This window comes from Scyliorhinus canicula, chromosome 19, assembly GCF_902713615.1.
Source record: "Scyliorhinus canicula chromosome 19, sScyCan1.1, whole genome shotgun sequence".
Classification (NCBI taxonomy): domain Eukaryota; kingdom Metazoa; phylum Chordata; class Chondrichthyes; order Carcharhiniformes; family Scyliorhinidae; genus Scyliorhinus; species Scyliorhinus canicula.
The window spans coordinates 43880543-43905449 of record NC_052164.1 but is presented as its reverse complement, the minus strand read 5'-3'; the positions used below and the strand labels follow the sequence as shown (position 1 = coordinate 43905449).

At 47.2% G+C, this 24907-nt stretch overlaps 1 protein-coding gene across 1 annotated transcript in view; it reads right to left on the bottom strand.

The window, feature by feature from the left end:
• The window catches only part of LOC119953848 (vesicle-fusing ATPase), a 303368-nt gene that overhangs the window by 221398 nt on the left and 57063 nt on the right, over nucleotides 1-24907 (bottom strand). Inside the window, exons 3-4 of the mRNA XM_038778413.1 lie at nucleotides 18252-18351; nucleotides 7844-7883 (exon numbers count right to left, since the gene is read on the bottom strand). Coding sequence (XP_038634341.1) covers nucleotides 7844-7883; nucleotides 18252-18351 — 140 coding nt within the window. The remainder of the gene's footprint in view (nucleotides 1-7843; nucleotides 7884-18251; nucleotides 18352-24907) is intronic.

Sequence of the window (24907 nt, the reverse complement as noted above, 5' to 3'; positions counted from 1 at the left end):
ACCTAAACCCCGGAACCTGCATCAACCATTCCTGTCCCTGCTCTATCCATGTCTCTGAAATGGCCACAACATCGAAGTCCCAGGTACCAACCCATGCTGCCAGTTCCCCTACCTTATTTCGTATACTCCTGGCATTGAAGTAGACACACTTCAAACCACCTACCTGAACACTGGCACCCTCCTGCAAAGTCAAATCTGTGCTCCTGACCTCTATACTCTCAATCTCCCGTACCCCAAAACTACAATCCAGGTTTCCATGCCCCTGCTGAATTAGTTTAAACCCCCCCCAAAGAGCACTAACAAATCTCCCCCCCAGGATATTGGTGCCCCTCAGGTTCAGATGTAGACCATCCTGTCTATAGAGGTCCCACCTTCCCCAGAAAGAGCCCCGGTTATCCAGAAATCTGAATCCCTCCCGCCTGCACCATCCCTGTAGCCACGTGTTTAATTGCTCTCTCTCCCTATTCCTCATCTCACTATCACGTGGCACGGGCAACAACCCAGAGATAACAACTCTGTTCTCGCTCTGAGCTTCCATCCTAGCTCCCTAAAGGCCTGCCTGACATCCTTGTCCCCTTTCCTACCTATGTCGTTAGTGCCAATGTGGACTACGACTTGGGGCTGCTCCCCCTCCCCCTTAAGGACCCGGAAAACACGATCCGAGACATCACGTACCCTTGCACCTGGGAGGCAACATACCAAACGTGAGTCTCTCTCGCTCCCACAAAATCTCCGATCTGTGCCCCTGACTATTGAGTCCCCAATTACTAATGTTCTACTCCTTTCCCCCCTTCCCTTCTGAGCAACAGGGACAGACTCCGTGCCAGAGGCCCGTACCCCATGGCTTATCCTTGGTAAGTCGTCCCCCCCCACAAGTATCCAAAACGGTATACTTGTTACTCAGGGGAACGACCGCAGGGGGTCCCTGCACTGACTGCTTCTTCCCAGTCCCTCTTACAGTTACCCATCTATCTCCAGTCTTTGGTGTAACTACTTCCCTGAAGCTCCTATCTATGACCCCCTCTGCCTCCCGAATGATCCGAAGTTCATCCAGCTCAAGCTCCAGGTCCCTAACACGGTTTTTGAGGAGCTGGAGTTGGGTGCACTTCCCACAGATGAAATCAGCAGGGACACTGACGGCGTCCCTCACCTCAAACATTCTGCAGGAGGAGCATTGTATTGCCTTCCCTGACATCACCTCTAGATTTTAAAAAAAACAAGAAAAAGAAAAAGAAGGGAAGAGCTTACCTGATATTCCCTCAAACCCTGCTCCCGCTGAAAGGTAAGCAAATTTAAAGGCACTCACTCACCTTCACGACAGGCCCCTGCTCCCGCTTCCCAACAACCGTGGTTTTTTTTTTGGTTAGAGGAGGAGGTAGGGTGGGAAACACTGACGAAGTGTTTCGGGTTTAACTGTCACTTGACAACAGCCCCTCCACAAACCACCTTCAAATTAGGCTGACCGCATTGCATGTATGCAAATTTCCCCAGAACAGCTGATCAGTAACTCTGCTCTGCTGCCTTCTGCTGGATGCTTGCCTTCACTCAAACTCCTTGGGTCTCCTTCGCAGGTTCCCCTTCAAATTAGGCTGACCGCACTGCACGTATGCAAATTTCCCCAGAACAGCTGATCAGTAGCTCTGCTGCCCTCTGCTGGATCATTGTTATACTTAATGCTTTCTCCCAGTGATGCTCAGCATAGAATGCTTATTAGCTATGGTTAGGTTTCAATCAGGAGGCCTATACCTGACTGGAAGTTGTGAATCTTCGTGTGAACCAGAGTTAACGTCGAGAATCCCTGTAAAGGAGGAATGGCCTCCTTCTGCACTGTAAATTCTGTGATTCTATACAGCTGACTCAACCTTGCAAATTCCGCCTTATAGGGATTGGAACAAACAGTCCATCATCTCAACCAATATTTGGTACATCTTGAAACACTGCACCCTTTTCTTCAATTTGTCACATGTGCCTGCTGGTATTATGGAGTTTAACTTTGAGTAATATGTTTTTCCCAAGAGGTGTAATGGTGAAAAATCAAATGCTGCACAGCGCCAATGGCACAAAGGTTTAAGCTGTAATGATGTAGGGCTTTTATTTTAATGCGTTACGGAGAACAATCTGCCCTGTTGACAAATCTTATAAGCAATGAGAAACTGACATTTAATGGGTGGGGTGGGGTGGCTGGCAGTGGGCTGAAAGAGAAGAAATGTCTGACAAGCAAAGAGATTTTTTTTGAAGAGGCCAGATCCAAAGACTTAATTAGAAAAGGAGATTTGACCATCACTCCACCAACAGGACTGACCAGAGCCAAAAAAAAGTTGACCTAGTCAATGAGGTGCAGCTCACATCACCAGCACCACATAATAACCGGATACAGCTTTAAGATACAGTAGGAAAATGTAATTTCACTCAACACCAGCCAATAAAGGGCTGGTGGATGACAGCTGTGAAAGGACATGCAAACAGGCAAGACCATTACTCGGCCTGTCACTGAACCCTCGTTGTTGGGATGAAGGGTACAGGATTCATTGTTGCTGTGAACACAGACCGGTGCTGTCTCCCTATGTTAAGTAAGAAGGGGTCTTGCAGATTTCACTACATTTAATCAAAGCAGATAATGGAAAAGCAGCAAACACCTGCAGATGCCACATTTAGCATTTATCACCGCTCATCTCCGCAATGGCTTGCAAAGTCATTTTTAATTACAGTTTACCATGACATGATAGATCAAATCGTCAGCTATAAAAGCAGACAGTACTACCCCATTGTAACACACTTCATTTTCAGCACTACTGGATCCACACTGCACTGTACTATGCTAGAATGGAGTGCCAGAAACTACAACTGCAGTGGAATTAAAACTGCACATTATATAACTTGCCACTTGGTGGCCTGTACTCGTACTCAACTCAATACTGGATACACCATTTTGTTTTCTCATTTCTCAACCAGAGTGAATTTCATGTAGGGAAAAAATATTTTACTGTCTTGGGAGTACCTGACAATTTGTATGTCTTTTCAGACTACAACTACATGCATTTAGAAGTGTCATGATATGAAAACATGCAACCAATGAACACTCAGAATAGGACACAACCAATGGGCAGTCAGGACACTCAGAGGTGGCATCACCACAAGGGGGCAGGACATAAACACTATAAAAGGGATGAGGCACTCACACCCTGCCTCTTTCCATAGACAAACATTGAGAGAGTTAGACAGGGTTGATCAGCAGCATCACACCCCAGCACGTGGTTTACAGCAAGCTGGTACAGTTAGACTGAGTTACTACAGTTAGATTAGCAGAGAGTCAAACTCATTTGGGAACTGTGTTAATAGTTCAATAAACACGTTGAACTAATTTCAGAGTCTGGAGCATCCAATAGTTAAGACTGCATCAAGTAGCAGCCTGTGTTTTCCAAAGCAGCATAACAACAAGATGTGATTAACACAGAATATTGCATTTCACAAGGATGTCAAGTCAAAGACAGAATAAGAATCTCAGAATACTAGTATGCAGGTACAGCAGGTAATAAGGAATGCAAATGGAATTTTGGTCTTTACAGCAAAAGGATAGAGTATAAAAGAAGAGGTGTTGCTGCAACTGTACAAGGCATTAGTGAGACCGCACCTGGAATACTGTGTAGTTTTGGTCTCCTTATTTGTGGAGGGATGTAGTTGCATTAGAGGCAGTTCAGAGGAGGTTCACTAGATTGATTCCAGAGATGAAAGGTCCGCCTTATGAAAAGAGATTGAGCGGTTTAGCCTATATTCTCTCGAATTTAAGAGAATGAGAGGAGATCTAATTGGGGTACACAAGATTACAAAAGGTATTGACAAAGTAGGCGTAGACTGGGTGCTTCCTCTTGTGGTGGAATCTAGAATGCGAGCTCACAGTTTTAGGATACGGGGTAGCAGATTTAAAACAGAGATGAGAAGAAATTGCTCATCTCAACGGGTCAGGAACCTGTGGAATTCACTACCCCAGAGTGCAGTGGATACCAGGATTTTGAATAAATTTGAGACGACAGATTCTTAATTAGAGGAGATAGATCGATTCTTAATTAGTAATAGGTTGAATGGTTAAGGAGAAAGGGCAGGAAAATGGAGTTGAGCCCAGAGAGGAGATCAACCATGCTCGCACTGAATGGTGGGCTAGCCTCTAGGGGCTGAATTGCCTACTCCTGCTCATGGTTCTTATGTTATTTTTTTTTTTTTTTTTTTATAAATTTAGATTACCCAATTATTTTTTTCTATTAAGGGGCAATTTAGCGTGGCCAATCCACCTACTCTGCACATTTTTGGGTTGTGGGGGCGAAACCCACGCAGACACGGGGAGAATGTGCAAACTCCACACGGACAGTGACCCAGAGCCGGGATCGAACCTGGGACCTCAGCGCCGTGAGGCGGTTGTGCTAACCACTAGGCCACCGTGCTGCCCCTTGGTTCTTATGTTATGTTCCTTAAGGGGAAACGACCAGGGTGGCATCGTGGCACAGTGGTTAGCACTGCGGCGCTAAGGACCCGGGTTCGATCCCGGCCCCGGGTCACTGTCCGTGTGGAGTTTGCACATTCTCCCTATGTCTGCATGGGTCTCACCCACACAATCCAAAGATATGCAGGATAGGTCGGTTGGCCATGACAAATTGCCCCTTAATTGGAAAAAAATAATTGGGTACTCTAAATTTATTTTTTAAAAAGGGACATAACCAAAATCTTGCTCAGAGTGATGTGTTTTATGATGGTGAAGGTGACACTTGAGGGAATTCCAGAGAGTAAGGCCTGTAGGGATTAGATAAAGATTATTCATCTGCCACTATTTCTACAGCCTACATTGAGAGTGAGGATTACCTTAAGTACATGATTTAGGCAGATGAAGGCACAGCCGACAATTGGGCGGCACGGTAGTACAGTGGTTAGCTCTGTTGCTTCACAGCGCCAGGGACCGGGGCTCAATTCCCGGCTTGGGTCACTGTCTGTGTGGAGTCTGCATGTTCTCTCCATGTGTGCGTGTGTGTTTCCTCCGGGTGCTCCGGTTTCTCCCACAAGTCCCAAAAGACATGCTTGTAGGGTGAATTGGACATTCTGAATTCCCCGTGTAAACCCGAATAGGCGCCGGAGTGTGGCGACTAGGGGATTTTCACAGTAACTTCATTGCAGTGTTAAAGTAAGCCGACTTGTGACACTAATAAAGTTTCTTCTTATTATTATTGTACGGTGAAGAGAATAGTCCGTAAGAGGTCAAGGTCACAGAAATAGGCCAGTGGGTGGGAAAGAGACCATCACACTTTAGTTCAGCCTGTAGCGGTGGCCCAGGAGGGGCTGGAGTTGCCGGGAATGTCATGAAGTTTGTAGCAGGGGATAAAGCAAATGGCTTTGGTTTTCAAATATTTTTGATGCAGCTCAGAGAATAGATATCTGATATAAACAGTCTCATAGCAGAGGGGTAGTGCAGTGAGAAAATAATAGAACTGTGTCAGCCTGCAAGCATATGAGAGTTGATCTCATGTTTACAGATGATTTCATGAAAGATGAACATATAGATGAGGAGCCGGCCAAAAATAGATCCTCAAGGACTTCCTGAAGTGATTTTAGGAAGAGATACCACTGTGACAACAGGATAGACAAGAGTGAAACCAAATGCAGTCCTACAAATTTAGATAATAGTAAAGTATTAGGGGAGTGTAAATTACTTCAAAAATCAACGGTCAAGATAGCAGTAGACTAATACATCATAATTATATATAATGTTGGGGCAGCAGGGTAGCATGGTGGTTAGCATAAATGCTTCACAGCTCCAGGGTCCCGGCTGGGTCACTGTCTGTGTGGAGTCTGCACGTCCTCCCCCTGTGTGCGTGGGTTTCCTCCGGGTGCTCCGGTTTCCTCCCACAGTCCAAAGATGTGCGGGTTAGGTGGATTGGCCATGCTAAATTGCCCGTAGTGTCCTAATAAAAGTAAGGTTAAGGAGGGGGTTGTTGGGTTACGGGTATAGGGTGGATACGTGGGTTGAGTAGGGTGATCATGGCTCGGCACAACATTGAGGGCCGAAGGGCCTGTTCTGTGCTGTGCTGTACTGTTCTATGTTCTATGTTCTATGTTGTCTTTTAGGGCTATTTTATTTTTCAATCAAAAGGAGAAAAAAGCTTAAATAACGTATTTTTTAAAAGCTGCAGGAACAATTGGGAGACATTGCAACATTCAAAGCTGTAAAGGGCACCATTCTAACTATGACTGTTGCTGCCCAAATGTTTAATCTAAGTGGCGACTAGGGGCTTTGTGCGGTAACTTCATTGCATTTTTAATGGAAGCCTACTTGCGACACTAATAAAGATTATTATTATTAGAAGAGAATTGCATGTGCTGTGTCCAAAATGCATGAAATCTGCCAAAAGCCCTCAACCAGGGCTTCTCAAAGTGAACAGTGACCCACAGGACTTTGGGATCACGAGCTCCATGTCCGCAATGGCTGCTGTGGAGCTCAGTGTGCTAATAGGGCCCTTGAAATCATACCCAGGGTATTTTTCCACAATGGGAAGGGGGGTGCGTGACCTAACTGACCAATCTTTAAGGCCTGATTCTTGCCAGTGAAAAAGGTGTTATTTTTCTTTAAAATCCAGCAGTTTAAGCACCTCCCCACTCATTCAGCTACAACCCAGTCCCCACTCCCACCACCACCTCCTGACTCAGACTCTGGGATCATGGCAATTTTCAAGGTTCCAATTGGATCACAATGGGGAAATTGTTTTGGAAGCTCTAACTTAGACTTCTCAAATTTCAGTCTCAACTATTTCAACACCAAAATATGATTCAATTTATCTTGCATTCTTCAAGCTGTCTCTTGAATCGAACTGTTACTCCTAATTTTAATATTGTTTACATAGGGTGTTCTTTCCAAGGGCAGGTGCAGACTCGATGGGATGAATGGCCTCATGCACTGTAACTTCTATGATTCTAATTGGCTACACTTGTGAATTTGACCAGTTCCGTGGGGCTCCGAGGCTCGAATATAAATTATCAACAGGTCCAATCATCTTTGGGGCATCAACAATACTTGCTTGTCCTAACCTAACCCCCGTGAAAATATCTGCTGCTTCCTACCTATTTTAAAAATTCTATTCCCAGATTCCCTGAATCTCCGCCAAATACACATTCAATAACAGTCATAGTAGTAGCAGAATCATCAAATGCTTTTTGGAAAATCATGTGGAAGGATTTTTCACAATCCAGTTAGGATAACAGTTCCGCCAAAAAAATAGAATTAATGGTTGGTCAGTTGGTCGATTATATGATCCAATCTTTTCACTTTGTGTCTAGAACGATGCATAATTTGCCACACCACGATATTTCATTATTACATGCTTCCCTAAATGGAAGGATCAGTAACCTACTCTGTACATTTAGGAATATTCCTTACTGAAGTAAATCTATCTGCAATAAAATATATTGACGTCGCACTCAACCTGGATACATAGTTTTATCTTTTTTTAAAAATACTTAGGCAGAATAAATTATGTATTTACTAAATTTCAGTGACAAATTCATCCAACCATGACTTATTATGCTTAAATATCACGGCCAGTCACATCCAGTTGGCAACATGTTAGTTCTTAAGAGAATATCTCTCTGAGCTCCTTTTCTTCCCATTCGTCATATCTATATTTTATCCATTTGCTTTTAAACCAAGCCTTTTCGTGGAGGGTGCGTATTTTAGTGCTGCGTAGCACTGTGTCTGGCATGACAATATTCATGCTTTCCAAACTGCGTTCACTCATAAGTACAAATTGTTCATATCTCTGCGTCACAATTGCAAAGTGTGTTAATAAAGCAGTAAAAGGATACATACCTTCCACTTCCTGACCAATGGAGAGTCCCACCCATTTTCTCTGCAAGAAAAATATAACCAGTTAATGTTGCTTCAATAAATCGACTTTTAGTAGAAAAAAGTGAAGGATTATTTTTAAATATAAGGCATCCAGGATAGAAACCTGGGGATCCAGAATTGCAGAATTTGTGTTTTTAGTTAAAAATTAGTTTTTTGTCTTCAAGAATACTTTATGCCAGGCAATACAAGTTAAACATGCTTCCTTTTAAAAGTACACCTAGTGCTCAAACACTGTTCCAATAATCACAATAATCCTTTCCTTGCTGCATGGCATTCATATTTTATAGGTGATGCAAACAATGGCAATTCTAAGAACAGTGAAGCATTAGCAAGACTCTCATAAAGAGCAAGCGATTGCAATGTTAAATAACAAGCTGTTGAAGAATGGTTTCCGTACCACAGCACATCACTCACATCACCCCCGCCACTGAATTTGCCCGAATTCGGGCAATCAATTGCGCAGAACTACAATGAAAATGTTTAAATACTTCGAAATGTGATGCATCCCATTGGTCTTTTGCAAGATTACAAAGTCACCCCAAAGCCACCATTGGTGAGTCATGGAGAGAGTGATGGTTCACTCTATAATCACAGCAATAGAGACATAGTTTAAGGATACAATGGAAATGTTTTTGTGCATTATTGGGGTGAACAAAATTGTTTGATGGCGGAAAACTGACAAATATACTATTTTCTCTCTGCGTTCAGTCACTGGACTTGCCTATATAACAGTCAATGCACTTTAAAAATGAGTCCCAGTTAAGTGCTGAGAAATGGGGTGCCATGAGGACATAATAGGATACATTACAAACTTACGTTTGTTTGGTCCATTCTTGCCTGCTCCACTATTTAGCAAGATCATGGACTATATGATTATGGCCTGAACTCCACTGTCCTGTCTACCCACCATATCTTTTGTCTCCCTCATTGTCTCTTAAAAGCACGGCAACGGATATTCCGTTCCTTTAGGATTGCTTAAAATGCATTCACTAGTTGTAGCTAGGAAATGCTTGTAGCAACCTGCATGCTCTGCAATCAGTGAAAGGGGATTTTGCAAAAATAACGTGCGCTCTTGATCCTATGCACTGAGGCCAGAGGCAACACTTTGGAACAGAGCAACATCATTAAAGTAGGTAACAGTGAATATGGAAGGTTTTCACAGGTTCACATCTGGTGCTATGATTAGGTATTTGAGGTTGTCCTATTAAGCAATGTGATACAATAATGCACTGGACTTGAGCAGCATGCAATAAATGTAGTGCTTCAATATGGGTGTTAACAAAGCCAGCACTGTTGATGTCTCAGGAATGGAACACCGCAATGAAGACACAGTGAGTCTTCCTAAGTAACGTAGCACCACTATACTTACTTGCATAAATAGTCAGATTGTAAAAGAAAGAAGTTCATAGTGTTATGAAATTTATTGTACACAATTGGGTTTTCAGAATTGACGCACCTCGCACACAAGATATTCTGTATTAAACTTTCAGAAAAAAATAATTTATACTATCTGTTCATAATCACGATATTCCAAAATGCTTTGGACATCTTGGTACTGTACTTCTTAAGCACAATCGCTGTTGTAAGGAAATGCAAAATTTCTGCACAGCAAGCTTAAACAAACTGCAATGAGATTAATGATCAGATAATCCCCTGTAAAATAAAAAATGTTGATTCACAGATAGAAATTGTACAGGGGAACTCCCTTGCTCTCCTTTGAAACACACAATGAGCTCTTTTATGTTTCGAGAGAGGCTGGCTTTTAAAGCAGGCCAAGGCAGGCCAGCAACACGGTTCAATTTCCGTACCAGCCTCCCCGAACAGGCGCAGGAATGTGGCGACTAGGGGCTTTTCACAGTAACTTCATTGAAGCCTACTTGTGACAATAAGCGATTTTCAGTTTTCAGTTGTTTTCAGGTTCCGTTTCCCATCTAAAAGACAGTGTTGCACGTTTATTTTGGGGTTCAGTATTTAAAATGTTGGAGCTGTTTGGGAGTGGGTGGGATAAAGTAATTGTTGGCCAGGGGATTGCCTTGATATTTGTTATTGTTGATTATTTGTAGGTGGGTTTAAATTTGATGAAAATGTGAAAAAGGAGAATAAAAATATTTTTGAAAGAAAAATGAAAATTGGCTCCGGGCTGGGTCTTCGCTTTTGATAGCAATCCTTTTCCCCTGTTTTTCTCGGCAGAGTTTGATGACCACAAGCCTGCTGTGGGTTTAGGGAACTGTTACTCGACAGTCATGTCGAAACCATTGACAAAGAGGAACAACAAAAGAAGGCTCAGGAGAGTAGCCTACCAAAGGAAGGTGAAGGAGGGAAGATGACCGGCGCACCCATTACTTGAGACACGTTGGCTAAACTGATGGCGCAGGAGCTGAAGAAATTCGGCAGGCAAATGGATAGGCAATTTGAGCGGCAGGGCAAAGAGATAAGAGCCACTATCGAGGAGGCACTGGGCCCGGTTCGTGAGCAGTTGGCAAAGACCTCAAACGAGGTTAAAGTGCAGGGTGACACTTTGAAAGGTGTGGTTGAGGCCCTATCGCAGCATGAGGATTGGATGCCTCGTTGGAGGTTGAGATTACGATGGCGGCAGATAGCAAAGGCCTGAGGCTGAAGCTGGAGGATCTTGAGAAGAGATCAAGACCTTAAAATCAGTTGGTGGGGCTGCCGGAGGAATCAAAGCCAACTCAGTATTTTGTGGAGATGTTTTCTTGGTTGGTAGATGGGAATGAGGTGTACTTCGTCTGGAATGAGACAGAGCTCACCAGGCACTCAGGCAAAAGCGAAGGCAGAGTGAGCTTCCACGAGCGGTTAGTATTCGCTTCCATAATTACTAACGGAAGAAACGAATCTTGGAGTGGGTGAAGATGATTCGGAATATTGATTGAGACGGGCACACGGTGTGGATATACTAGGATATTGGGCTGAACTGGTGAAAAGGCGGGCGGCCTTCAAAGGCTGTTATCAACTTGGGGTGATGTACCCAGCAAGTTGGAGGTTCACCATGGACTCAAATGATCACTTCTTCAAGGCCTTCATCAGAGAAAAGAAGTTGGGGCCACTGTGAGACGGACTGTTTGGGACACAGGGTAAGAAACAGGGAGTGCTTGTGTTCTGTTTATCTTTTCAGTCCTGCAGTCCATTTTCACGCTAAAATTAGTTCATGGGCAGAGCCTCTACAAAGTCCAGGCAGACAGTAACAGCGCAACAGCGGCACCATTGCAGTCAAGCACAACAGGCTAGAGGTCATCCAGAACCCACATTATTTTACCAATCCTTGTCATAAGCTTTGTATGTTCACTTCGAACACACACAAGCGAAGACATCAGAAATACTGGGTTGAGAGAAAATTGAAAGTGGAATTGAAATTGACACTAGAGCTCAATAGCAATTGCTCTTCCAACCTTGGATCTCATGCTGGGTATCAGGTACTTTCCCCTTAGCTGTCCATCAATGAAAACTATCATAGCTTTTGGAAACATCTGAGTAATCTAGAGGAAATTCTGCAAGAATCCAAAAAGGTGAAGCTGTAATTTAAATATGAACTAATGCCCTCCAGTGAAAACTCAATTGAAGTGTCCAGCAAATGCGATAGGCACTCCCATCTTTAATCACCAATTATGAACAGGTTTTAAAGAAAATCTTTTGCTTTAATTTTATATTAGAAATACCAAATACGGGACAGCACGGTGGCGCAGTGGGTTAGCCCTGCTGCCTCATGGCGCCGAGGTCCCAGGTTCGATCCCGGCTGTGGGTCACTGTCCATGTGGAGTTTGCACATTCTCCCCGTGTCTGCGTGGGTTTCGCCCCCACAACCCAAAGATGTGCAGGGTAGGTGGATTGGCCACGCTAAATTGCCCCTTAATTTGAAAAACTGAATTGGGTACACTAAACTTATAATTAAAAAAAAGAAAAAAAAAGAAATACCAAATACAGTTCGTTGTCCAGCACAGTACTATTTAATATTCAGGTCATGCAAAATAACTGAAGTGAAGCTTCAGAACACTATTTGCGGTTGGACCCAAAGATCCAGCCCTCAAACAGTTTACTAAAGCCTTTGAGCTCAAGATAGCGAGTGCAAAGAAAAGAATGGGGATGCTGAAAGATTAACCTAATTGCTATTCAAAGCCCAACACACAATACGAATAAGCACACTTAAATTGAATAATGAAACAGTGCAGTGGCTTCTACCTTAAACTGTCGCTGTTATGACCAGTGATAGAACTGTAATTACCACAACTTCAACCAACATTAAAACATTTTAAACAAGCTTACTCCACGTCGACCAACTTCAAAAAGGTTGAACAAAGCAATGCAATGACTTTTTAACACTTCAGAGAGACTAGAAAAATCCGCCATGCCTACTTCACACCAAAAACAGTTTTTTAAAAAAGTATTTTTATTGATTTTCATTTTTATTCCAATTAAAGGCAATTTAGCATGGCCAATCCACCTACCCTGAACATCTTTGGATTGTGGGGCTGGGGTCCATGCAAACACAGGGAGAATGTGCAAACTCCACACAGACAAGGTAAGAAAACACAGGAAACATATACAGAAACACAAGGCATAGTAACAGTAAACTCCAAACGGTCACTTACAATAACCATACTCTTATCTATATATATATGCTACCCCATGGTATTAAAAGATACCAGGGGTGCGATTGAGACAACAATGGCATAACGTATAAGCTGCCATTGCCACACCAATGGGGTTTTCCCTCCCTCCATACGCTTTGGTCCCTATGTATTTGCTTCCCCTGAACTCTGGGTGTTACCTCCCTCCCCTACTTCCTTCCCCCCCACTCACCAGTTAGTTGCTGGTCACGAGCAGTCCACGAAGAGGCTGGTGAATTGCTTCCATGTGTGTGGAAGCCTTCTTCCGATCCTCTGATGCAGAGTTTTATTTTTTCCAATTTGAGGAATTCCACCAAGTCGGACAGCCAGTCTGCAGCCTTCTGTGGCGCTGCTGATCTCCAGCTAAGCAGGAGTCTCTGGCCGGCGATCAGGGACACAAAGGCCAATGTGTCTGCCATTCTCTCTTCTGGCTGTTCCAACACCCCGAAGACCACCTGGCATGGTTCCATCCTCACTCTCACAACCCTGGGCATAGCTTCAAAAAAGGCGGTCCAGTACCAGACAGGTTCGGGGCAGACCCAGAACATGTGTGAGTGGTTGGCCGGGCCTCCCTGGCACCGTTCACATTTGTCCTCCACCTCCGGAAGGAACCCGCTCGTGTGTGTTTTGGTCAAGTGCGCCCCGTGCATTCCCTTTAGCTGCGTTAGGCTCAGACCTGCACATTAAGAGGTACAGTTCACCCTATGTAATGCTTCGATCCAGAGTCCTTCCCCTATCTCCATGTCCAGTTCCTCCTCCCTTCTTTCCTGTGTCTCATCCAGTGGGGCCCTTGCCTCCCCCAGCAGTCCAAGAGGAGGCTGTTTAGCACAAGGCTAAATCTTTTTAGCAGATCTTTAAAGCAGACCAAAGCAAGCCAGCAGCACGGTTCGATTCCCGTATCAGCCTCCCCAAACAGACGACTAGGGGCTTTTCACAGTAACTTCATTTGAAGCCTACTTGTGACAATAAGCGATTTTCATTTCATTCATCTGTACTTGTCGGCGCAGTTACCGTCCCCTAATTCGCCCGATCTAGCAGTCTGTCCAGCAGGGTGTGTCAGTGTAGCTGGGGAAACGTTTCGGTCTCCTTGTGTAGGAGATTCCTCAGTTGCAGGTATCAGAGCTCATTCCCTTTCGGGAGTGGGAGCTTTTCTGTTAGTTCTCCCAGGGTCGCTACTCTACCATCTATGTGTAGGTCACCTGTTGTCAGTACTGTTCGTCCTGTCTTCATGTTTTGAAGGAGGTGTCTATTGTTGCCGGGATGATTTTTTTGCAGTTGGGGGCCACAGCAGACATTATATCAAGGTCGAAATGGTGCCTGAGCTGGTTCCAAACCCTTACTGTGGCCACCACCGTCGGATTTCGCAGAGTTCTTGGCTGGGGAAATGGGAGTGGGGCTGTGGCCAGTACTTGGAGGGATGTCCCCATGCAGCAGGTCTGCACCATTCGTACACATTATGTCTCCGGCTCTTTCACCCACCCTCGCACCCTTTCTGCGTTAGCCGCTCAGTGGTAGAGTAGGAGGTTCGGCAGAGCTCCCATATTTCTCCATCTTTGCCAGATATTTTTACGGATCCTGGGGTTTATTTCCCCGCTCACACAAACGCCATAATTAATTTAACTACTGTGGTGACGAAGCCCTTAGGGATGAAGTTTGGGAGGGATCTGAAGAAGAACCTTGGCAGCACGTTCATTATTATTGTCTGCAGGAGCGAATCCCAGCCCTGCAGATCTCACAATACCTCTTCCAGTCGGCTGGTTTGTGATGCAAAGTGAGGTTCCACTTGTGGATCCGTGTCCCAAGTCGTGGGCTAGCTGGATCCCCTGGTATCGGAACTTGGGTTTGGGCCAGCTTCAACAACAGCATCCCCAGCTCTGATTCTCCCCCCTAGGGGTTCAAGGGGGATATTTTGCTCCAGCTCTAGTTAAGTTTGTAACTGGAGAAGCCTTTGAACTTCCTCTGACACGCAATGTGCCAGGGCCTTCACTAGGACATTGGCGTCAAGTGTTCGAGAGTGAGATGCGTCCGTATGACCCACACTCTGCCAGGTCTTTATCGAGGTCTGTGCCAATGTGGGTAGTAGGGCACCTCTCGACAACCAAGCATTGCGGGGCCAGTGCTGCAGCAAACATTTTAGTAGAAGTCCACCGGGAATCCGTCTGGACCTGGTGCCTTGCCCCACTGCATGGAATTGATGCTCTCCATGACCTCCCCCAGTCTAGCAGTACTTCAAGTCTCTCTTTCTATTGAGAGGAGCTCCATCAGCTTCCCCCTTCGAGAGGTGGGCTGGCTTTTGTGTTGCCAACACAGCTCAGTCCGCCATGCTCCGTTCTGTTTCGGCAAGCGCGTCCCCTCGTTCAGAGGTTGGGGTCTTTCTTTCCTGAGTTTTCCTGTTTATTCAGCTGGTTCGACTGCATTTCAGTCAGTTGGTTGTTAGGTTGTAGGTTGGAGGTGCGACTGGGGTGTTTCTGTGGTATTTTTGAATCCATTTAAGAGGTTAAAAGGGCCTGGGACGAAGTTCCCAAGAGAGCCACCTTTCGTGCGCCCGCTCAGCTCATGGTCGCCGGTCATTCCAGGCACAGCTTCAAGTTATTCCAAATCTCATGTCATAGACGGTTAAATGCTTCTCGTAACGTGTACAAGATAAAATAAAGTATTGTGAGATCAAATCTGAAATCAAACCACGTGGAAAGCATGAGAAAAGCAAAAATATCAGTTCCTATGATGTGGATATTTATTTAATATGACAGCACTGCAGCAGCAAGGTTCACTTGTATAGTTCTTTTCACCTTTGTGTGAACATGTATAGCAGCAAACTGAAATAGGGAACATTTTGAAGATACTCAAAGTAGCTTTATCGGTTTACGACTCGAACTTGTTCAGCCAGTTTTGCTCAGTTGGCTGGACAGCTGGTTTGTGATGCAGAGTGAGGTTAATAGCGCGGGTTCAATTCCAGTACTGGCGGAGGTTATTCGTGAAGGCCCCACCTTCTCAGCCTTGCTTTTCGCCTGAGGTGTGGTGATCCTCAGATTAAATCACCACCAGTCAACTGTCCATATCAAAGGGGAAAGCAACCTATGGTCACCTGGGACTATGGCACCTTTATGTTTAGACCTTGCAATTTATGTAATACCATTAATATAGAGTTTTAAAAAGGTTAAGGGTGAGGGTGAAGATTCCAGAATGTGGCACTTAGTCAGTTGGAGGCATGGACAGCAACAAGGGAGCAAATGGAGGAGGGAAGTCGCAGAAGTTCAAGGAACAGAGAGTCTGTGGCTGGATTTGGTCATATTGGAGAAGGTTAACAAAAAGGAAAGGAAGGCGAAGGAGGGATTTCAGCATGGAGATGAGTCTTCAGTTGTAGGACTGGGAATCAGTAGGGCACAGTAAAACAGTGGTGACGGACAAACAGACTTTGGTGCAATCTTGGATACAGACAGCATAGATTTGGGTAGACAAACTCTCCGAAGCAGCCAGCCAGGACAGCATAAAAATCATTAAGTCTAGAAGTAATAAAGATGTTGTTAAAGGCTTCAGCAGTAGTCGGCCTGAGTTAGGGATGGAGGTAGGAAAAGCTGCAGATGGGTGGGAGCAGATGGGTTGTGTATTGCACAGGATATGGGGTCAGAGCTCAGTTGAATGATAAATTGAATGCCAAAATGGTCAGGGGGCAGTATGAAATTCGGGGCTGGAGTACAGACTTTGTGTCAGGAAGCACAAACAATGGCTTCGTCTTCAACATTTAACTGAGCGAAAATATGGATGATCCAAGATTGAGAGAGAAACAACCTGAAAGGACAGAAGTAGCGCTGAACACAGTCACCGTACAAAAGTACTGTACAACATTAGGATGTGCACTGTAAAGGAGAAGGATAATAGTGCTTTTGAGAAAGAACAAAGAAGCTATGCTCTTGTTTCTTCACGGCATGCAGTGTACGAGTATGAAAACATATGAAATGGGGCCTTTTTCGTTAAGTGCATCACAGATCATGGGGAGATGCAATGGAACTATGATAGGATGGAGAACCATAGATTGTTACTGGAACAGTGTTTCGAAGGACTCGAACAAAATGAAATAATAAATTTAAAGCAGAGAGAAGCTGGAGCTGCGAGGATGTGGAATTCAACTCTATGGATATTAATTGAGACATAAACTAACAACATTCAAGATCATATTTGATAAATGGAGGAAGAAAAAATATCGAAGGGATATGGAAAAACCATGGGCAAATATGACTAACCAGTTGTTCATGTCGAGGGTAAATACCAACATGGACCCCTTGGGCTGAGTCGCCCCATATTTTTTAAAAATATTTTAATTCTCCTTTTTCACATTTTCTTCAAAACTTACACCCACCAACAAACAGTAAATGGTAACGAATACAATGCCAATCCCCTTATTAACAACAACGATCCCATCCTCCCACCAACCCTCAAACAATAGCCCGCATGACAACGTAAAACATCAAATAAAACACAAAAAGGAATCAGGAGTCGCCCATAGTCACCATTAATATATATAGTCCACCCCCAACTAATATTCAAGGCCGTCCAATCCCCGAAGGTGTATAATGAATGGCACCCATGTATTGTAGAACCACACCCCCCCCCCCCCCCCCCCCCCCCAAAGCCTCCTCCCCTCCACTACCTCTCAAAAACACCTCACCCAGTATCGGACCCCTCCCCCAGCTTTTCACCCCACCTAGGCTCATCGAAACCTGTTCTACCAGGGTCTGATGGGCGGAGCCCCTCCCCTCACCACACTCCCGTTCACTGGCCAGCTTAAACCAGCCAGTGTGGAGGCCCCTGTCCCGGCCTCACTCCCCTCCAAACCCCTCCCCCCTGCCCGGTCCCAGGAAAACAACGAAATCCCCTTCAACACATAACCCCAGTGTAAACACACAAACCCCAAAGAACCATCATTGCAAAAGAAAATCCCAACTCTTACCTTGTCCAAATAGACAATGTCGACTCATTTAGCACATATACCAACATGCAGTGAAAAAATAAAGCTCCATACACTCCGATAAACCCCCTACCCTCAGTACAAGACTAATCCTCAGTCCCATTTCTCAATTCTGCCCAGTTCTTCTTCCTTCACAAACACCTCTGCCGCTTCCACCGTTTCAAAGTAAAAAAGTCTTTGGATATGTAGGTCATCCTCAACTTAGCTGGGGAGTCGCCCCATATTATTACTTCAATGTAATTAAGATTGGAACCACGAAAGGCAAATCCCATGAAGCCTGGGCAAACTAAGAGGGGCACTGCAGGTGCCCACTGCAGTCAATCATACTAATAGGAGCAGAAATCACAGACCACAAGAAGGAATAATCATGATGGCCACATCACCTAATGTCACCAGTGATGTTGTCTGGAGCGGTTTCAGTCCAAGAACAGAGCAGAAACCCGAATAGAGAAATTCAAACAACAACTTATGGGTGAGATTTCACTCATTTGGAAAGCAACAGCACATTCAAAGGCCAGGGAGACAAAGGGAGTCGAGAGAAGGGGTGAGTAATTTGCAAGGACAGAGGACATACACTAGGTTTCTTGAGATAAAGAGTGAAGACAGCAGTTTTGAGACGTGCTGTGTTCATAATGAATAGTCAGACAGAAATGTTTCATAGCAGATAGATCCAGTCATACCTCACTCACCTACTCCAAAAAAAAGCCCAAAGCTATTTCAGTGCTAAGTATTCATTACAAGTTTCGATCCATACTACAAGGTACGTTATAACTGTCTTTACCTGTGGCAGGCTGAAAGCAATGCTTCCTGGAGGCACAGTGGTGTGGCTTTTCACTGTGAAGACAAATCTGTGGATCGGCCCAGTTTTCACCATCACATGCCTAGGAGGAAGGAAAAAGTGGGGGTAAGGCATGTTTCAAAAGGCAAGTCAAAACATATGCTACAGACTAAAAGTGATGATAAAAACAATTACCAGCATTATGTACTATTATTTTGCACTTGGCGTGATGACAATAATGTCTTTCATTCCTACATTTGCACCAGAATCCCTCATTTAGTCAATGAATAGACAGGCATTCTCTGCAACCCTACTGGGCTCCACCATGTAATGTAGAGACCCAAGATGTAAAAGTTAAGGACTAGTCCCTCATGTTTTTAAAATAAATTTAAAGCACCCAATTATTTTTTTTCCAATTAACCAGCAATTTAGCATAGCCAATCCACCTAACCTGAACATCTTTGGGTTGTGGGGGCAAAACCCACGCAAACAGGGGGGGAATGTGCAAACTTCACATGGACAGTGAACCAGAGCCGGGATCGAACCTGGGATCTCAGCACCGTGAGGCAGCAATGCTAACCACTGTGCCACCGTGCTGCCCTAGTCCCTCGTGTTTACTTCATAAATCCTCGCTCTCCTATTTGCTAACTATTAAAAACAAAATATTCGAAGACCACATTGTCTTAAAAGTCCAACTGTGCTTTAGGAAACTATACCCTCCTTACAACCCATACAGGACTATCCCCACACCAACATGGTTACTCTGCCATCTCAAATGGTCTAGCAAAGTACTCAGTCAGATTGACAAATGGGAATAAATGCCAATTTTCTAGCCATACCCAATTTCTGAAAATGAATGAACTTCAATTGTTTGCTTCATATTTGTTGTTCCTTTGCTCCTCTGTGTCAGGTAGTCAGCAGGCAACCAGTCAGATCAAGTCAGGTTAGTGATTGGTGAATCCTTTTTTGTTTGTTTTTATAAATTGGGCCTTGTTTGGCAAATCTGGCAAGATTACTTTAGCCTAGTCATTGGTTCCATGTGAGAACACATCCTGAACCAGAGCTAAGGCAACTAAGAGATCAAAGGAGCAGAGGGCGGTCGAGCAGGTAGGTAGGACAAAGAGGAAATGGACTGGAGATTTGCGACTGGCTGCACACGAATAATGTACAATGGCATCTCAAGTGCCATGTGGATTTTGTGGTCAGATTTTTACAAATCCGGACTTCCGGTGGCGGCGATGACGTAGGAAGCCACACATTTGGGAGCTCCTGATTCCAATGGACTTTTCGGCTCTTTTTAGAGCCCAAAACGGAATTTTTTCAACGTCTCCCGGTGGGAGAAGGTGTGCTGATCGACTTTCTCCGCATTTCATGACTCGAACTCGGAGTGGAAAGGGGGAAAAAACGGCAGCAGCTCCCCAGAAAAAACGGGGGAAGGATTCCAAGATGGCGGCCAGCGGAGCACCAGAGGAGTGGAAGCTGTGGGCCCAGGAGCAGCAAGCTGCTCTCCTGCGCTGTTTTGCAGATTTTAAGGCTGAGGTACTGAGCTCTCTGCAGGAAACGAATAAAAAGCTCTTGGAGATTCAGACGACCCAGGGTGCTGCCATCCAGGCGTTGCAGGCGCAGGCCACTGAACGAGAGGAGGCCGTGGTCCTCGTGAGTAAGGTGGAGGGGCACGAGGCACTCCACAAAAAGTGGCAAGACCACTTCGAGGAGCTTGATCACCGCACGAGGCGGAAGAATCTGAGGATCTTGGGCCTTGCGGAGGGGCTGGAGGGGTCGGATCTGACAACCTACGTGGCCACGATGCTGAACTCGCTAGTGGGGGCTGGATCTTTCCATCTGCCCCTGGAGCTGGAGGGAGCCCACAAAGTACTGGCCAGGAGGCCTAATTGAGAACGAACCCCCGCGGTGCTGGCGAGGTTCCACCGGTTCAGTGATCGGGAGTGTGTGCTGCGCTGGCCAAGAACGTGAAGAGCAGCAATTGGGAGAATGGGGTAGTACGGATCTACCAGGATTGGAGTGCGGAGGTGGCTAAGCAGCGGTCCGGGTTTAATCGGACGAAGGAGGTGCTCTATAAGAAGTTTGGAATGTTGCAGCCTGCGCGCCTGTGGGTAACTTATTTGGATCGGCATTATTATTTTGATTCCCCGGAGGAGGCGTGGGCCTTCGTGCGGATGGAGAAACTGGACTCGAACTAGGGGTTGGGGGTTGCGGGGTCGGTTGTAACGCTTTATTGCTGGTTTCTGCTGTTGCTGTGCTCTCTTGTTCTGTACTTTTGTAATTTTGATATGGTTATTTTTTGGGGTGTTGTTCTGTTTTTTGTTGGGGGGCATTGTTTGAGTTTTGTATCTTGCGGGGGGTTCGGGGGGTTTGTTGTATTCTATATCGGGTTGGGGGTATGGAGTGGGGCTGGTATTTGGGAGCTGCGTCAGAAGGGTGTGGTGGGGCAGTGCGAAAGTGCGGGCATTCCTCTGGTTTCCCGCGTTGCGGGGCTGGGGGGTGGTGACGATGACGGGGGGGGGGGGGGGGGGGGGGGGGGGGGGGGGGGTCCTTAACTGGTTCTTCCCTGCGCTGGAGCGGTGCCTGGAGGAGGGACAGGATGGGGGATGATCCCACTTTGGGAGGGGTTGGGTTTTTGGCGGGAGTTTCCGGGGTCAGCAGAAGTGAGCTGACCCACGGAAGTACAATGGAGGACGGTTCGCGGCTAGGAGGGTTCCTAGCCTGGGGGGGAGGGAGGGGGGGAAAGGGGAATACCGGGTTGCTGCTGGCAGGGTCAGGAAGGAGCTGGTGTGGGCCGGGGGGACAGAGGTGAGGTGTTGTCGCTGTGGGGACTGGGTCGGGTGGGGGGTGCTGGCCTGGGCGAGCAGTCGACGGGCTATGGCTAGTCGACGGGGGATTTGGGAGGGGGGGGGGGGGGGAACGCCCTCTGATCCGGTTGGTCACCTGGAATGCGAGAGGACTGAATGGGCCGATGAAGTGGTCTAGGGTACTTGCTCATCTGAGGGGGTTAAAGGCAGATGTGGCAATGCTTCAGGAGACCCACCTAAAGGTGGCGGACCAGGTCCGTCGGAGGAAGGGGTGGGTGGGGCAGGTTTTCCACTCTGGGTTGGATGTGAAGAACCGGGGAGTGGCGATTCTGGTGTGGAAAAATGTGTCGTTTGAGGCATCCGAGGTGGTGGCGGATAAGGTGGGTAGGTATGTTATGATTAGGGGCAGGCTACAGGGAGAGAAGGTGGTACTTGCTAGTGTGTATGCCCCAAATTGGGACGATGCGGGCTTTATGAGGCATATGCTGGGACGGGTCCCAGATCTAGAGGTGGGAGGTCTGATTATGGGGGGGGGGGACTTCAATACGGTGTTGGATCCTACACTGGATCGATCCAGTTCAAGGACGGGTAGGTGGCCGGCGGCGGCCAAGGTACTGAGAGGGTTTATGGACCAGATGGGAGGGGTGGACCCATGGAGGTTTGTGAGGCCGAGGGCACGGGAGTACTCTTTCTTCTCCCATGTACATAGGGTTTATTCTCGGATAGACTTCTTCGTGGTGAGTAGGGGACTGATTCCGAGAGTGGATGAGGCCGAATATTCGGCCATTGCAATCTCCGACCACGCTCCACATTGGATAGAGTTGGAGATGGGGAGGTGCGGGGTTGTTGGCGGAGGAGGTGGTGTGTAGGAGGGTCCGGGCAAGTATTGATGGGTACCTCGAGGTGAATGATACGGGGGAGGTCCAGGTGAGGATGCTCTGGGAAGCCCTGAAGGCAGTGATTCGTGGGGAGCTGATATCCATCCGGGCACACAGGGAGAGGCGTGAGAGGGATAGACTGGTGGGGAAGATGCTGGAGGTAGATAGGAGGTACGCGGAGGCACCAGAGGAGGGACTGTTGGGGGAGAGGCGCAGCCTACAGGCTAAATTAGATTTGCTGACCACTAGAAAGGCGGAGGCACAGTGGAGGAAGGCACAAGGGGCAGTATATGAACATGGTGAAAAGGCGAGTAGAATGCTGGCTCATCAGCTTCGCAAGCGGGATGTGGCTAGGGAAATTGCTGGAGTGAGAGACAAGAGTGGGAATGTGGTGCGGAAGGGGGTAGAGGTGAATGAGGTCTTCAAGGACTTTTACGGGGAACTGTACCGGCCGGAGCCAACGGTGGAGAGACGGGGAATGGAGAGGTTTCTCGACGGGCTATCTTTCCCGAATATGCAGGAGGAGCAGGTGGAGGGGTTGGGGGCGCCGATTGAGCTGGAGGAGCTGGTTAAGGGGATCGGGCAGATGCAGTCAGGGAAGGCGCCAGGGCCGGATGTGTTCCCGGTGGAGTTTTATAAAAAGTTTGTGGACCTAGTGGGCCCCTTGCTGGTGCGGACACTTAATGAGGCGTGGGAAGGGGGGACTTTACCCCCGACGATGTCGCGGGCACTGATTTCTTTAATCTTAAAGAGGGAAAAGGACCCCCAGCAGTGTGGTTCATACAGGCCCATATCTCTCCTTGATGTGGATGCCAAGGAGCTGGCAAAAATCCTGGCCACCAGGATAGAGGACTGTGTGCCAGGGGTTGTACACGAGGACCAGACAGGTTTTGTTAAGGGAAGGCAGCTGAACACGAATGTGCGGAGGTTGTTGAATGTCATCATGATGCTGGTGATTGAGGGGGAGGCAGAGATAGTGGTGGCGCTGGATGCGGAGAAGGCCTTCGATAGAGTGGAGTGGGGGTACTTATGGGAGGTGTTGGGGAAGTTTGGATTTGGTGAAGGGTTTATTAGATGGGTGAGGCTGCTATATGAGGCCACGAATGGGAGGAGGTCGCAGTACTTCCGGCTTTACCGAGGGACCAGGCAGGGTTGCCCCCTGTCCCCCTTGTTGTTTGTATTGGCAATTGAGCCGTTGGCGATGGCGTTGAGGGATTCAGGGAGGTGGAGGGGTTTGGTGCAAGGTGGGGAGGAACGTAGGGTGTCGTTGTATGCCAATGACCTCCTACTGTATGTGGCGGACATGGTGGGAGGGATGCCGGGGGTGATGGAACTGCTAGCTGGGTTTGGGACCTTTTCAGGCTATAAACTAAATCTAGGCAAGAATGAGGTGTTTGTGGTGCACCCTGGGGACCAGGAGGAAGGAATTGGTAGGCTCCCGCTTTGGAAGGCAGGGGAGAGTTTTAGGTACCTGGGGTGCAGGTGGCCAGGGATTGGGGGACTCTTCAGAAGTATAATTTCACCAGGCTTGTGGATCAGATGGAGGAGGAGTTCAAGAGGTGGGACATGCTGCCATTGTCGTTGGCGGGGAGGGTGCAGTCCGTCAAAATGACGGTGCTTCCGAGGTTCTTGTTCCTCTTTCAGTGCTGCCCATCTTCATCCCCAGGGCCTTCTTTAGGAGGTGACTAGCAGTATTCTGAGCTTTGTGTGGGCACATGGGACTCCGAGAGTGAAGAGGGTTTTCCTGGAGCGAGGGAGGGATAGAGGCGGGCTGGCGCTACCCAACCTTTTGGGGTACTATTGGGCGCCCAATATGTCAATGGCGCGTAAATGGGTGATGGAGGGGGGGGCAGCGTGGAAAAGAATGGAGATGGCGTCTTGCAGAGGTACGAGCCTGGGTGCCTTGGTAACGGCGCCGTTGCCGCTTTCTCCTAAGAGGTATACCACGAGCCCAGTGGTGGTGGCGACCCTAAGAATCTGGGGACAGTGGAGACGGCATAGGGGGGAAACAGGGGGCTCGATGGAGGCTCCATTAGGTGGAAATCATCGGTTCATCCCGGGGAACACTGATGGGGGATTTTAGGGGGTGGCATAGGGTGGGCATCAGTAAACTGAGGGACCTGTTTATTGGCGGGAGGTTTGCGGGCCTGGGGAAACTGGAAGATAAATTTGGGCTCCCCCTAGGGAACATGTTCAGATACTTGCAGGTAAAGGCATTTGCTAGGCGACAGGTAGAGGAGTTCCTTTTGCTGCCCTCGCAGGGGGCGATGGACAGAGTGCTTTCGGGGGTGTGGGTCGGAGAGGGGAAAGTGTCTGACATTTATAAGGTAATGCAGGAGGTGGAGGAGTCGTCAGTGGAGGAACTGAAGGAGGGGGAACTTGGGGTGCAGATAGAGGACGGGACTTGGGCGGATGCCCTGGAGAGAGTGAATTCCTCCTCTTCCTGTGCGAGGCTTAGCCTCATACAGTTCAAGGTGCTGCATAGGGCCCACATGTCTGGGACGAGGATGAGTAGGTTTTTCAGGGGCGAGGACAGGTGTGCTAGGTGCTTGGGGGGCCCAGCGAACCACGCCTATATGTTTTGGGCGTGCCCTGCGCTGGGGGAGTTTTGGAAGGGGGTAGCAAGGACGATGTCGAGGGTGGTGGGATCCAGGGTCAAGTCAGGCTGGGGACTCACAATTTTTGGGGTTGCAGTGGAGCGGGAGTGCAGGAGGCGAAAGAGGCCGGTGTTCTGGCCTTTGCGTCCCTAGTATCCCGGCGGAGGATCTTGCTCCAATGGAAGGATGCGAGGCCCCCAAGCGTGGAGGCCTGGATCAATGATATGGCGGGGTTCATTAAATTGGAGAAGGTGAAATATGCCCTGAGGGGATCAGTACAAGGGTTCTTTAGGCGGTGGCAGCCTTTCCTGGACTTCCTGGTGGAACGGTAGGGAAATAGGCCGGCAGCAGCAGCAACCGGGGGGGGGGGGGGG